This window comes from Lutra lutra, chromosome 9, assembly GCF_902655055.1.
Source record: "Lutra lutra chromosome 9, mLutLut1.2, whole genome shotgun sequence".
Lineage (NCBI taxonomy): Eukaryota > Metazoa > Chordata > Mammalia > Carnivora > Mustelidae > Lutra > Lutra lutra.
The window spans coordinates 39,584,369-39,598,482 of NC_062286.1; the positions used below are offsets into that span (position 1 = coordinate 39,584,369).

General features: G+C 42.5%; 1 protein-coding gene across 1 annotated transcript; it reads left to right on the forward strand.

The window, feature by feature from the left end:
* Positions 1-5,976: 5,976 nt before the first annotated feature.
* LOC125109798 (zinc finger matrin-type protein 1-like) lies at positions 5,977-6,828 on the forward strand. The gene has a single exon (XM_047746943.1). The coding sequence runs from the start codon at positions 5,977-5,979 to the stop codon at positions 6,826-6,828; it is 852 nt and encodes a 283-aa protein (XP_047602899.1).
* Positions 6,829-14,114: the final 7,286 nt, after the last annotated feature.

Genomic DNA, 14,114 nt, shown 5'->3' on the forward strand with positions numbered 1-14,114 from the left:
TGTTATGGTCATCTACACCCTGAGGATTTCAGCAAGACCCTAGCAACTATTCCCTTCACAAGGACAAAATCTTGCCTCAGATTTTGCCTCAGAAACAAAAAACCTGCTAGGCTGAGTAACCAAATCAAGCAGGGAAGTAACACTAGGGGTAAGGAGAAGAGAAGGCTCAAACAGGGAGCAGGAAAAGGTCCCAGAGGAAGCAAAACCCAGAAATGACTATAACAGCAAAATACAACATCTTGTATTTTGATAGGCAAAACCCAGAGGCCAATAGGAAATAGAGTAGAATTTTCTGCAGCAGGTTTAGCCCTGAGAGGCAGAGAAGTAACCATGTTTGGCACCCTTCGCAGTAACAAAGAGGGAGCCCTGAGCTGTGAAGCTGAGAAAGGTACCCCAGGCCATTCCCTTGTCCTCAGAAATGTGATTCCAGTGGTCAGGGTTAACACATCTCATTTAAATTTTGGAAAAGAGGAGGAGAATGTGATCCTGCACACGTAAAATATTACAAGAGAAAAATGAACCGTGAACCATTTCGACAGGAAGACACTGAAAAAAGGCAGACACAAAACAGATGAAAACTCTGCCCTAATACCAGAAAGGGCTGAAATAAGACAATAATGGAAGCTTTGAGAAAAGCGCGTCAACTAGAAAAATAGCTCTGGAATAAAATGGCCAGACAATTATGCAACTGAAAAAGAAAAATAATTATTAATTGCAGGGAAAACAAAATGTAATGCAGGAAAAAAAAAAAGGTAATTCTATTTTTTCAGTCAGAAATATTCATGGAGCATCAAATTTCAGCTAGACGTGATTGCAAAACGATGACCCTGACAGACACAGGAAAAAATTAGCAACAGGGAAATAAAAGCATTTAGGAAATAAAAAGAATACAGGAGAGTAGAGACAACATAGAAAGGGGGAAATAAAGTGTAAACGAGAATAATGAAGGTAATGCAAAAAAAGGTAAGGAAAATAATACAAAAGACTTGCAAGAAGGTGATAAAAAGCAAGCAAAGGAAAATCAAATATATTGAGAATCTCTGAACAAGAAAACAAGCAATGAAGCAGAACAAACACTTCTATGTTTACTGAGGTGTATTTTTTGTCTATTAATGGCACTATGTATATACATTTGCAAAACAGTTACAGGTGTGCATGCACAAGTCTGTTGACTTGTTTAGGCAATGCATGAAGTATTCTGGCTTCTCAGGCCCTGGGCAATAACTCCCAAGACAGTTTTGAACTTTCAGATCTAACGAACTTGGTTTTGAACTCCAGCTGGACACTTATAAGCTATGTATTGTACATTCCTTGTCAGGCCAATGACAGCAATAATTCCCCATCCCCACCCCCACCCCCCCCCCGTGCCACCCCTGAGGTAGTCCCTTCCCATACTGCTGGGCTTGCCATGGGACTTGGTTTGGCCAATAGGAGAACAGCAAATATGACGCAAGCTAGATTTGGAAAGTGCCCCTGCTTGCCTTCATGCTACTTCTGTTACTCAGCCACCTTGTACAGGCCCTGCTGAATCATGAGAGACTTGAGGCCATGTTTCCGTCACCCAGCTGACCTTGAACTAACTCCTCCTCTTCCCCACATACCAGGTTCCTTGGCCTTCCGACCCCTACTGAGCCAGGCCAGCCAGCTTACAAAATGGTGAAAAATAAATGCTTGCTGTTTTAAATCGTAAGTTGTTGGGTGGTTTGTGATGCAGCAAAAGCTAACTTACACACTTCATGATTTTAGGTGAGTTTCTTTTCTTTTTTTTTTTTTAAAGATTTTATTTATTATTTATTTTGACAGAGAAAGATCACAAGTAGACAGAGAGGCAGGCAGGCGGGGGGAGAGAGAGAGAGAGAGGGAAGCAGGCTCCCTGTCGAGCAGAGAGCCCAATGTGGGACTCGATCCCAGGACCCTGAGATCATGACCTGAGCTGAAGGCAGCGGCTTAACCCACTGAGCCACCCAGGCGCCCCTTAGGTGAGTTTCTTAATCTGGAGATAAGACAAGTACCCATGCAGGGCTATTCTGAAGATTAAATAAGAGTATATAAAGTGCTTGGCACAACGTAAGCATTCAACATAATTAAAAACAACCTCCACAGACTGGCATGAGGGCAGTCCTCAGGCTGGAGCACACTGATCTAGTACTTTGTAAGCAGTCCTCATACCTAGAATGCCAGAGGAAAGCATGTGAAAGAACTGGAAGGATGGGGCAGCAGAGGCCATGATATGAGGGTGCACTAATCATGGAGGAGAAGGGCTGCACTCTAGGCTTTTCCCTGCCACCCACCCCCATGCTATCTGCCCTGGAAACGATGGCTGCAAGGGCACTCAGCATCTTGGGAGGCTCCTCCAGGACCATAAAGTATGGACCTCCAATGGACAGGAAACAAACCAAAGAAAAGGACAACCCTCACAGGCAGTATGGATATCCCAGTGTGTCTTGGATTGCCTGGAGACCAGAGCCCCTAATAACGATGCTGCCTGGGCGCATGTGACATTGGTGTCCATCTCATCCCCAAAGCTATCAAAGAAGGAACTGCCATTGCTCCCACCATTTCACATGGAAGAAAGCTGAGACTGAGAATCATTCAAAGTAATTTGTCCAAGGTTACACTGGAGCCCAGCCCTGTCTCCTCCCAGGTTTGAGGTTTGAACCCTAGCCATTTAGGGAGCTGGGATAGAATCAAGAGGAAGTGTGTTGGGTGGGGGTACCTGACAGATGGGTACTGGCTGGACTTCACAGGATCTAGGGGCTTCCTGGAGGGACCGAGGGGCTTCCTGGAGGGGCCAAGAGTGCGGAAAACAGGTTTACCATAGACCTTGAAGGGAAGGAGGGAGTCACCTCAGCGTGTATGTGAGAATATGCAGAGAACATGAGGGCACAGTGAGGTCATAGTCTTGGTCTAATAGGAAAGGGGTAATGGGCTGTTTCTGGACAGAAAAAGAGGGCATTGGACTGGGTGGTCTCAAAGGTCCCCCTCCAAATGGGGAGAATAGAGCCAATCACATGAAATTTCACCCTTTATCATTAGCTGTCCATCAAAAGATGCCACAAGGAGAATGAAAATGCAAGGCAAAGAGTGGGAGATCTCACACCTGTAGAAACAGCAAAGGGCTCATTGGCTGAATATAGGGAAAATGCAAAAAAGGCAGCAGGAAAATGTTCAGGAGACCTCTGCCAGAACTTCACAAGAGAGAAAAATCCAAAAAGCCAGTGGTTATTACAAAAGGTACTCAGTATCCTTGGAAACTAAGAAATGCTTGTGTTTGGTTTTGGTTTGGCTTGCTTTTGGTTACTCTGAATTTTACTTTAACTATTACAATTAGATACAGAATTTAAGGTCTGATCATTCTAAGCATTAGAAAGAATGAGAAGCAATCAAACACTTCTGGGGGAGGATTTCAACTGGTAGAGTCTCTTTCAAAAAATATTTGGTGTTACTGTGTTTGATAGCGCTAAATAAGCAATACCATGTCACCCAGAGATTCTGCTCTTAGACTAGAATAGAAACATGTGTAAGTCCATGAATGGATACATGATCTGTGATTATGTAGTTCAACAGAATGCAATACCATACAACCATGAAAAAGAACACATTGTGGTGAAATTCAAAAGTATGTTGAACAAAAGAAGTACATGGTGTATGATTCTACCTATGTAAAGTTCAGACAAAAAAACAAGGGGCGCCTGGGTGGCTCAGTCCACTAAGCATCTGCCTTTGGCTCGGGTCATGATCCTGGGGTCCTGGGGTCCTGAGATTGAGCCCTATGTCAGGCTCCCCACTCAGTGGAGAGCCTGCTTCTCCCCTTCCCTCTACTCACCCACCCCCATGTTCACTCTCTCTCAAATAAAACTTTTAAAAAAATAAATAAAATAATAGTAAAAAACTAAACTACCTTATTTCGAGATGTCTTAAGTGATAAGCTATACAGAAGGACAAGATTACCACAAAGGTCAAGTTAGTGCCCCTCAGTTAACAAGTGGAGGGGAACTAGACGGACTTCTGGTCTGTGGGCAGTGTCTCTTTACTGACGTGAATGTACTTAGGTGGGCATTTCCTTTGTGATGAATCATTGTGCTTTATATTTCTGCATGTGTGCTACACTTTACAATTTAAGGGTGGTGGATTTTATTTAAAATTTTTCTCACAATAAACTTCAAACAAGATACGAGAATGTTGATTAGGTTGGGAGACAGAGGCATTCCAAGGTGATAAGATTGGCTTAGGTGTTCCTGAATCACCTTGAAAACTTGATAGGATTTGTTTCTCCTGATAGCCTGGGTCTATAGGATGAAGAGGTCTAAAACCCAAAAGCCAAGACAAAGGAAAGGGCGTGGCTTGCTGTTTCCTGGCTCTGGGTGGGGGGGTGGGGGGATTCCTAGCTGAGACCTCTGAGCAAGGAGGAAGCTGGGATTCTTCTCCTGGAGCTCAGAGTGAAACGCAATTTCCACTAGCTCCTCACTTCCTCTTGAGATTCTAGCCCAGTGGCCTCTGCTCTCTGTGGGCCCACAGGACTTCTCCTTACACCACCTCAAGGACTTATGAGCTTGAGGAGATGAGGGTTGCATCTGTTTGTGGAAATTTCTTTCAGTAAACTAGTATGTTCCAGGTAAGAGGCGAACCAGACATGTTTGTCTGTTGCTCCATGTGGTGGCATTTGGAGCGCTCGTTGTGGGGGATGGTGGCTAAGGTGTGAACCCGAGGAGGTGGCGGGGGTAGGGGGGGACTTCCTGGATCTGGACTTCCTAGTGGGCCGGCACATTGAACATGAAGTGTCAGGAGAGGTCAGGGCCTCTTGTCACTCACGGATTCATACTTATCAGTATGCATTAAGCCTTGACTTTATGTCAAACACATTTTGATATGGTAAGGAACTTCTGTTCCAGGGTTGGAGATAGACCAAATTCCCAAGTTAAATTCTATTTAGATGCTTGCTGCTCAACATGTAGCTTGGGTACAAGCAGCATCAGCATCACCTGGGAGTTTGGTAGAAATGCAGAGTCTCAGGCCCCATCCTAGACCAATGGTTCAGAATCAGCATTTTCACAATTATCTCAAAGCACTGCGTTAGGTCATAGAAAGTGCCCTGGAGAAAAACAGAGTAGGGAAGGGGCCTAGGGGTTGTCCCAGGGGTTGAGGGTGTCCATCGAAACTGAGAGGTGACATTCCTGATTAAATAGATAAAGGGCTTTGTAGGCTTCAGACAGAGAAGAGCAAAGGCCCTGAGGTCAGGGTGTACCTGTTTGATCTGCTGCAGCCTGTCTTAACAGTTTGTCTTAACAGACAGCACCCCAACTAAGAAAACAAAGCCAGGGGGAAAAACAAAGCAGAGATGAGGCACAGAAGTAGGCAGGGCCATGACAAGCTAGCAGAGTGTGGAGAAAAGTAGCAGCTGAGGTAAGGACTCAGGAAGGGCCTGAGCAGAGGTTTCAGGGCCTGAGGGAGCATGGCTGTTACAGGGGGGATGGAAAAAATGGGGGACAGCAGTTGTGGCTGGTACTTGGAGACTGAGGATAGGTCCAGGCCAGCCGGGGGTGGCCTCAGGGACTTAATAAGGACTATTTTAAAACAATAGGGAACACAAGGGGTTTGGCTGTAGGAAAAAGAATCAGACTGACAGGAAGAAAGAGAGAGAAAGAAAGGAAGGAAGAAAGAAAGAAAGAAAAAGAGAGAGGGAGAGAGAGAGAGAGAGGAAGGAAGGAAGACTGACTCTGAAAAAAATACATAATTCCTCTGGCTGCTTCCTGGAGCGTGACTCAAGGGTATGTTAAAGCGACCATGAAGGCTGAGTTGTAGCACCTGTAGCACAGTGAGAGAAGACGGGGCTCAGACAGGGGAGGGAGCAGCGAGGATGGAAGGCAGGGGATCAATTCCAGGGGCCTTTCGAAGGTAAAATGGGTCTCACGATACAGACGTTTTCTGCCAGCACCTGAGACCTTTCTAGGCAGGGCCTGCTTCACACTGCTCAGCATGAGAGCCTATCTTTTCAATGACAAAGAACACGTCTTTAGCAAAATGACACATTTAACAGAAATTTCTTCCTCCATCTTCCCTAGCAGAGATTCATCCATAGTCAACATAATGGAAAATTCTAAGATTTATGACTCTTTTCAACATGAACTTGAGGATTATGTTAGAAAGCAGAAAGCCAGAGGATTACAACCAGAGGTTTGCTTTAGAAAGGTGACAGAAGATTCTGAGTACAAAGACAGAGGCCACACTGCACCCAGACCTCTAATGCTGGAGCAGGGATCCTCCTTCACAAGGACCCACACATTCTCCAGTTCCCACCCAAGGCAGAGAACAGAAGAAAACCAGTTACTGCCGTGGTCCAAACTTCATCACTCCAGACAAAGACTGGAATCTCTAAGCCACTGTCAGAAAACACAGGACCATTTCTCCAAGAATCTGTGGCTTCCAAGCCCACCCGTGCAAGGAAAGACCCCTGACCTCCATGCTGCACAACGCGGGAAAGATACCAGCCACCTCTGGGAGGAGGATCCCACCAGAGCCCATCAGGCTGGAGATCAAGATCAAGGCCAGGGCAGAAGGTTCAGGGAGGAGGGAAGAGGAGAATGTGACAAGGAGGAGCAGGGACAGGGGAAGACAAAGCATCGTGAGCATGGAGATTCCCATAAAGAGAACAAGAAAAAGGCCAAGGTGCAGCCAATCAGCGCGGAAAAGCCCAAACACAGAAAGAGGAGCCACCAAGATACCACACAGGAGGGAAGAAGGTCCCAGAGAGAGAAGAAGCAACCTGGCAAAGAAAGCACGCAGGAGAGGGACTTGTGGGATGAAGCCGTCCTCAGCAGTTGTTACTGATGGTGGGGATTTGGGCCCCTGATAGTAAGCGATTTGGATATGTTGGAAAGGCTGAAGCAATTCTGTGACCACCACTTGGAAGAAAATAAAACTTGACCCCCCACCTCAGATTTATATTCGAATATAAAATACAGATGGCTTAATGATGTCCGTGTAAAAACTAAAGTATAAAACTATTAGGAGAAAATATAGGAAAATTAGTTTTGGAGTGTGAATGGCCTTCTTGAAGGAGATACATTATTCAGAATCCATAAAGATGAAAAAATAATAAGTGTAATTGCAGAAACATTTAAAATCTGTGTAACGGAACATATTTTTGTAAATTTTTAAAGAATAAATTAAAAGATAAGTATTGTATATAGGCATAGAACACCTCCAGGAAGATACACTGAACTGTTGGCTCTAGGGGCAAAAACTAAGTCGGTGGGGGACAGAGGTCGCAGGCTTTTCGAAGTGTTCATTTTTTTTCTATTTTGAATTAGGTAGTATCCGCTACTTTTTTTTTAAAAAAAAAAGATTTTAAAAAATTTTAAGTAATCTCTGCACCCAACCTTGAACTCACAGCCCTTGATCTCAGGGTTGCCCACTCTACCCACTGACTGAGCCAGCCAGGTACCCCAAGATTAATACCTTTTAAATAAATATTTTTTACAGGCAAGCAACACCCTGGCAAAAATATTTGCAACACTCTGTATTAATATCTCCTGGGTCAGTTATCAAATTATTGCTTCTTCTCTCCAAACAGCTTCTTTGCCAGTCTGTGAAACTGGACCATCGAAACTTGTCTCCTTTGCGCGCTGGCTTGGTGTTATTCTCTGCCAGTAGAGGGCGCTAGAGGGACATTATAAACTGGGAGCAGGAGGGACTTTTCTTCCTTTTCCTGAGGTTGCTGGTTTCCCCTAGCAGCAAGTCCTGGCCTTTGTATGTGGGAGGTAGCTGCAGTCCACGCCATGTGACGATTTTTTTTTTGTCCCTGGTGACCTGTGTTTTCTGTGCGTTCCATATTCTCTCCGCAGCGGTCCAGATCTCAGTCATGTGGGGAGCCCCTCTTCCAGGTTTCTCTCTTTCTTCCATGTTCACCTCCCTCAAGAGTCAAGGGTAGGCAAACTGCAGTCTGCAGTCCAAAGCCAGCCCCCTGCCTGTTTTTGTGCTGCCCCCCATCTAAGAATAGTTCTAAATGGATCTATTCTTAGAATAGAATGGATCCCATTCTTCTCATTAAAGAACTTTATTCCCAAGATTGTACTATGATATTTTTTATTATTTTTTTTTAAGATTTTATTTATTTATTTATTTATTTGAGAAAGAGTGTGAGTGCAAGTGCAAATGGGCGAGGGGCTGAGGGAGAAAATCTTAAGCAGACTCCACCCCAAACCCAGAACGTCACTCAGGGCTCTATCTCACAATCCTGAGATCATGACCTGAGCCAAAATCCAGAGTCAGTTGCTTAACTGACTGAGCCACCCAGGCGCCCCTACTATTATATTTTAAATTTTATCAATACAAAAGTCGTGGAGATTTGTATTCTGTATTGTTATACATAAATATTCCACAAAGCCTAAGATATTTACTACCTGGCCTTTTACAGGAAAGGTTTGTCGATTCCTGTTTCAGACTCTTCTTTTTTTTTTTTTTTAAGATTTTATTTATTTATTTGACAGAGATCACAAGTAGGCAGAGAGGCAGGCAGAGAGAGAGGGAGGAAAGCAGGCTCCCCGCTGAGCAGAGAGCCCGATGCGGGGCTCGATCCCAGGACCATGGGATCATGACCTGAGCCGAAGGCAGAGGCTTAACCCACTGAGCCACCCAGGCGCCCCTCAGACTCCTCTTGTACCAGTTTTAGTATTAACAACATTTTATTAGTTTAATTTTGTTTATATTTAATTTTCTCTCTTTAAATTACTAGAATGGTTTGCATTCTGATTGAGCCCTAACTGATAGAGCTCTAATAGACTAACAGTATCTACCAATTAATAAGAAAATATAAGCAACTCAACAGGAAAACAGGCATTTATCTATACATTCAGTTAACAAATATTAAATTCCAGGCATTGTTCCAGGTACTAAGGATAAAGCGGAGAATGAAATACAAATAAGATACAAAGACAGAAAGAAAGAAAGGCTTTTTTGATGTATGAAATGGAGCTCACTTCTGGGCTTGAGTCATGATGAGCAGGTAACTCACCTTGATGTAGTCCCGGAAAGACTTTGAGAATCCTGAAGATTGTGGGAGTGTTCGTTGTCTGCTGACTGGCACCATCCCACAGTTGTTGAACATCTGGCATCCCTAATCCCACCTACAAAATGCCAGTAGCTGTTTCACCTCACCTACGTGTTGAGACAATCAACATAGACTCCCATAAATTTACAAAACGTGCCTCCTCCCAGAGGTTCCTACTCACTCAGAGAAAGCCTAACTTAGCTTCTGGAAGTTAAACTGACAGTTTAAAAATCAGAGCCCTGATTTCCTTTGTCCCTGATGACAACCCAGTTATGCAGGAAAGGCTGGTATCTGAACCCCATTTATCAGATGAGGAAATCAAGGCCTGGAGGCTGGAAAAACCAAGAAATTATTCTAATCAAGATGCTCTGTAGGGGCGCCTGGGTGGCTCAGTGGGTTAAAGCCTCTGCCTTCGGCTCAGGTCATGATCCCAGGGTCCTGGGATCGAGCCCCACATCGGGCTCTCTGCTCAGCGGGGAGCCTGCTTCCTCCTCTCTCTCTCTGCCTGCCTCTCTGCCTACTTGTAATCTCTGTCAAATAAATAAATAAAATCTTTAAAAAAAAAAAAAAAAAAAGATGCTCTGTGACCTGACCCACTGTTCTTTCCATCCACCTTTGTTTCCAAATGTTACTTTAAGTAATGCACAGACACAAGAAATGACAAAAGGAGGTTACTCACTTTGTTCTCTTTCCCCCTATATGCCCTACAAGAAGAAAGTCTCCATTCAGTGCAAGGAGTGAGACCCCCCTCCAGGAATGCAAGGTTTGTTAGACATAAGAAAATCAATCAATATACTGTATTAATAGAACAAAATAAAAAAAGCCTCAGTCGAAGCAGAAAAAGCATTTGATGAAATCCAATACCCTTTCATTGTAAAAAATACTCAGAAAACTGACAATAGATAGGACTTCCTCAACATGATAAAATACACTTATGAAAAGTCATAGCTAACATCATGTTCAATGATAGAAGACTAAAAACTTCTCTAAGATCAGCAAAGAGATACAGATACCTACTCTCATCACTCTTATTCAATAACATATTGTTAGTTTTACCAGAACAATTAAAGAAAAAGAATTAAACGCATCCATATTGGAAAGAAAAAAATAAAACTATCTCGGGGCGCCTGGGTGGCTCAGTGGGTTAAAGCCTCTGCCTTCGGCTCAGGTCATGATCCCAGGGTCCTGGGATTGAGCCCCACATCGGGCTCTCTGCTCAGCAGGGAGCCTGCTTCCTCCTATCTCTCTGCCTGCTTCTCTGCCTGCTTGTGATCTCTGTCTGTCGAGTAAATAAATAAAATATTTAAAAAATAAATAAATAAAACTATCTCTACTCTCACATGGCATGATCCTATATATAGAAAAATCTCAATCTACAAAAAAACCCACAAAACTGCTAGAGCTAATAAAATCAGCAAAGTTGCAGAGTACAAACACAACACACAAAAATCAGTTGTGTTTCCATACCCCAGCAGTGAACAACTAAAAAGGAAAATTTTTAAAAATTTCATTTATAATAGAAACCTCTCCAAAAATACCAAAGAATAAATTTAACCAAGAAGGTCAAAGATTATACTGCAAACTATATTATATTGCAAACTAAAAAATGCTGCTGAAGGAAATTAAAGAAGATTCAAATAAATGGAAAGACATCCTGTGTTCATGGATTGTAAAACTTAATATTGTTAAGATGACAAAACTATCCCAAGCAATCTACAAGTTAAATGCAATCCCATCAGAATTCCAATGGGCTTTTTTGCAGAAATGGAAAAGATGATTCTCCAATTCATACGAAAATAGAAGGGCCCTAAATAGTTAAAACAACATTTTTTTAAAAAGATTTTATTTAGTTTGAGAGCGAGGGAGAGCGGAGCAGTGGGGAGGGGCAAGGGGAGAAGCAGATTACCCCCTGAGCAGGGAGCCCTATGCAGGACTTGATCCCAGGACCCTGGGATCATGACCTGAGCCAAAGGCATCCGTTTAACTGACTATGGTACCCATAAAAAACATTTAAAAAGAAGAAAGAAGTTGAATAACTCACACTTCCCAATTTCTTTTTTCACACTTTCTGATTTTAAAATTTATTAGAAAGTTACATTAGTATCTCCACAGAGATAGAATCAACAGGATATATATATATGTAAAATAGAATACCTGATAAATATATACACACATATATACGTGTGTGTGTGTGTGTGTGTGTGTGTGTGTGTGTATACTGTCTTATAAGGTTTTGGCTTATGGAATTATGGAGACTGAGAAGTCCTGTGAAATGCTGTCTGCAAGTTGGATACTCAGGAGAGCAGACAGAGTTGTTTGAAGACCTAGAGCCTAAGGGCCACTGATGTAAATTCCAGTCCAAGTTCAAAGGTCAGAGAACAAGGAGTGTGGAGGGCAAGAGAGGACAGGTGTCCCAGCTCAGGCAGATAGGCAGAGGGAGGGCAAATCTAACTTTCCTCCACCTTTTTGTTTTATTCAGGCCCTCAGTGAATTGGAGGGATACTCACCCATATTGGGAAAGGCGTTGACTTTACTCAGTACACCAATTCAAATGTTAATCTCTTCCAGAAAGAACGTCACAGGCACACCCAGAAATAAAGTTTAATCAGAAACCTGGGCATCTGTGGCCTAGCCATGGTGACATAAAATTAACCATCCCATCACAGTGATCAAAACAGTGTTCTGCTGGCAAATGAAGTTGGATCCCTACCTCACACCATATGAAAACAAACTCAAAGTGGATCAGCAACAGAAATATAAAAGCTAAAATGATAAAATTCTTAGGAGGACACATCAAAGTAAATATGTATGACCTTGGATTTGGCAATGGATTCTGACATATGACCCCAAAAGCATGAACAGCAAAAGAAAAAATACCTAAATGGAACTTCATCAAAATTAAAAAGTTTTGTGCATTAAAGGACATTAAAAGGGAAAAGACAACCAACAGTACAAGAGAAAATATTTGCAAATCATATATCAGAGAAGGGCCTAGTATCTAAAATATATAAAGAGCTTTTATAACTCAATAACAAGAAAGCAACCCAATTTTTTAAATGAGTAAAGAATTTGAATAGCCACACAAAGAAGAGATACAAATGGCCAATAAACACATGAAAAGATGTCTAATGTTAATCATTTGGGAAATGCAAATTAAAACCACAATGAGATATCACATCACAGCCACTAAGAGGGATATATTAAAAAAAAAAAGTAACAAGTGTCAGTGAGGATGTGGGAAATTAGAGCCCTCATCCATTATTGGTAGGGATGTAATATGGAGCAGCTCCATGGAAAACAGTTGGGCAGTTCCTCAAAAAGTTAAACATAGGAATACCATACAACAGAGCAATTACACCCCTACGTATATACCCGAGAGAATTGAAAACAAGTACTCAAATGTGTATTTGTACAAGAATATTTATAGCAGTCTTATTCACAACAGCCCAAAGTACAAATAACCCAAATGTCCAGTAATGTCCAGTAATAGGTGACTCTATAAACAAATCATCTTATATACACACAGCAGAATACTACAACTATAGAAAGGAATGAAGTACTGATTCAAAGCCAAAGCATGGATGAACCTCAAAAACGTTATGCTAAGTGAAGGAAGCCAGACACCAAAAGCCACATATTGTATGATTCCATTTATATGAGATGTCTGAATAGGTAAATCCTTAGAGACCAGGTGAAGATTTGGGGAGGGGGGAAGTATAACGTGACTACATAATGGGCACAGAGATTTCTTTTGGGGAGACAAAAATGTTTTAGAGCTAGATAGAAGTAGGTGCTGGTTGCATGTCAATGTGAATGTACTAAAGACCACTGGTTGGTACCCTTAAAAATGGCTAACTTTATGTTATGTGAATTTCACTTCAATTAAGGAGGAAAAAAAGCTTACACTAGACACCAGGACTGTCTGCCTTGTGTGTGCTCAGCCTCACACTTGCTCATGGAAACGAGAAGAATTTTGAGGGAGACTCTGGCCTCTGGCTGGGCTGTAGGAGCAGCCCTTCCTCCTTCACAAGGGTGCGCCCTTTAGGGCAAGGTCTGAGTGTTTGTTTTTTTGTTAATTAGTTTCAGAGGTAGAATTTAGTGATTCATCAGTTGCATAGAACACCCAGTGCTCATCACAACACGTGCCCTCCTTAATGCCCATCACCCAGTTACCCCATCCCCCCTTCCAGCAACCCTCATTTTGCTTCCTACAGTTCAGCATCTCTTACTTACAGTTTGTCTCCCTCTCGGTTTTCATCATATTTTATTTTTCCCTTCCTTGCCCTATGTTCATCTGTTTTGTTTCTTAAATTCCACATACGAGTGAAATATTATGGTACTTGTCTTTCTCTAACTGGCTTATTTTGCTTAGCATATTACCCTCTAGTTCCAGCCACATTGTTGCAAATGGCAAGATTTAATTTTTTTGATGGCTGAATAATATTCCATTGTGTATGTATGTATATACACCACATCTTCTTTATCCATTCTCTGCTGATGGACATCTGGGCACTTTCCATAGTTTGGCTATTGTGGACATGCTGCTATAAACATTTGGGAGCATGTGCCCTTTTGGATCACTACATTTGTATCTTTGGGGTAGATACCCAATAGTGCAATTGCTGGGTGGTAGGGTACTCTATTTTTAACTTTTTGAGGAATCTCTGTACTGTCTTCCAGAGTGGCTACACAAGCTTGCATTCCCACCAACAGTGTAAGAGGGTTCCCCTTTCTCTGCATCCTTGTCAACATCTGTCATTTCCTGACTTGTTCATTTTAGCCATTCTGACCAGTGTGATGTGGTATCTCACTGGTTTTGATCTGTATTTCCCTGATGCTGAGTGATGTGATATATATTTTTTTTCATGTGTCTGTTGGCTATTTGTACATCTTCTTCAGAGAAATGTCTGCTCATGTCTTCTCAGGGCAAGGCGTCAGTCTTGGTCACTCTAGGCACCACTGAGCCGGAGGGCCTCTCCAAAAGAAAAGTTTAAAACAAAACAAAACAAAGGCAGAGGGAGGAGTAGGCGGACGCAAGACGGAAGAGAAAAGAGTGACCACAGTT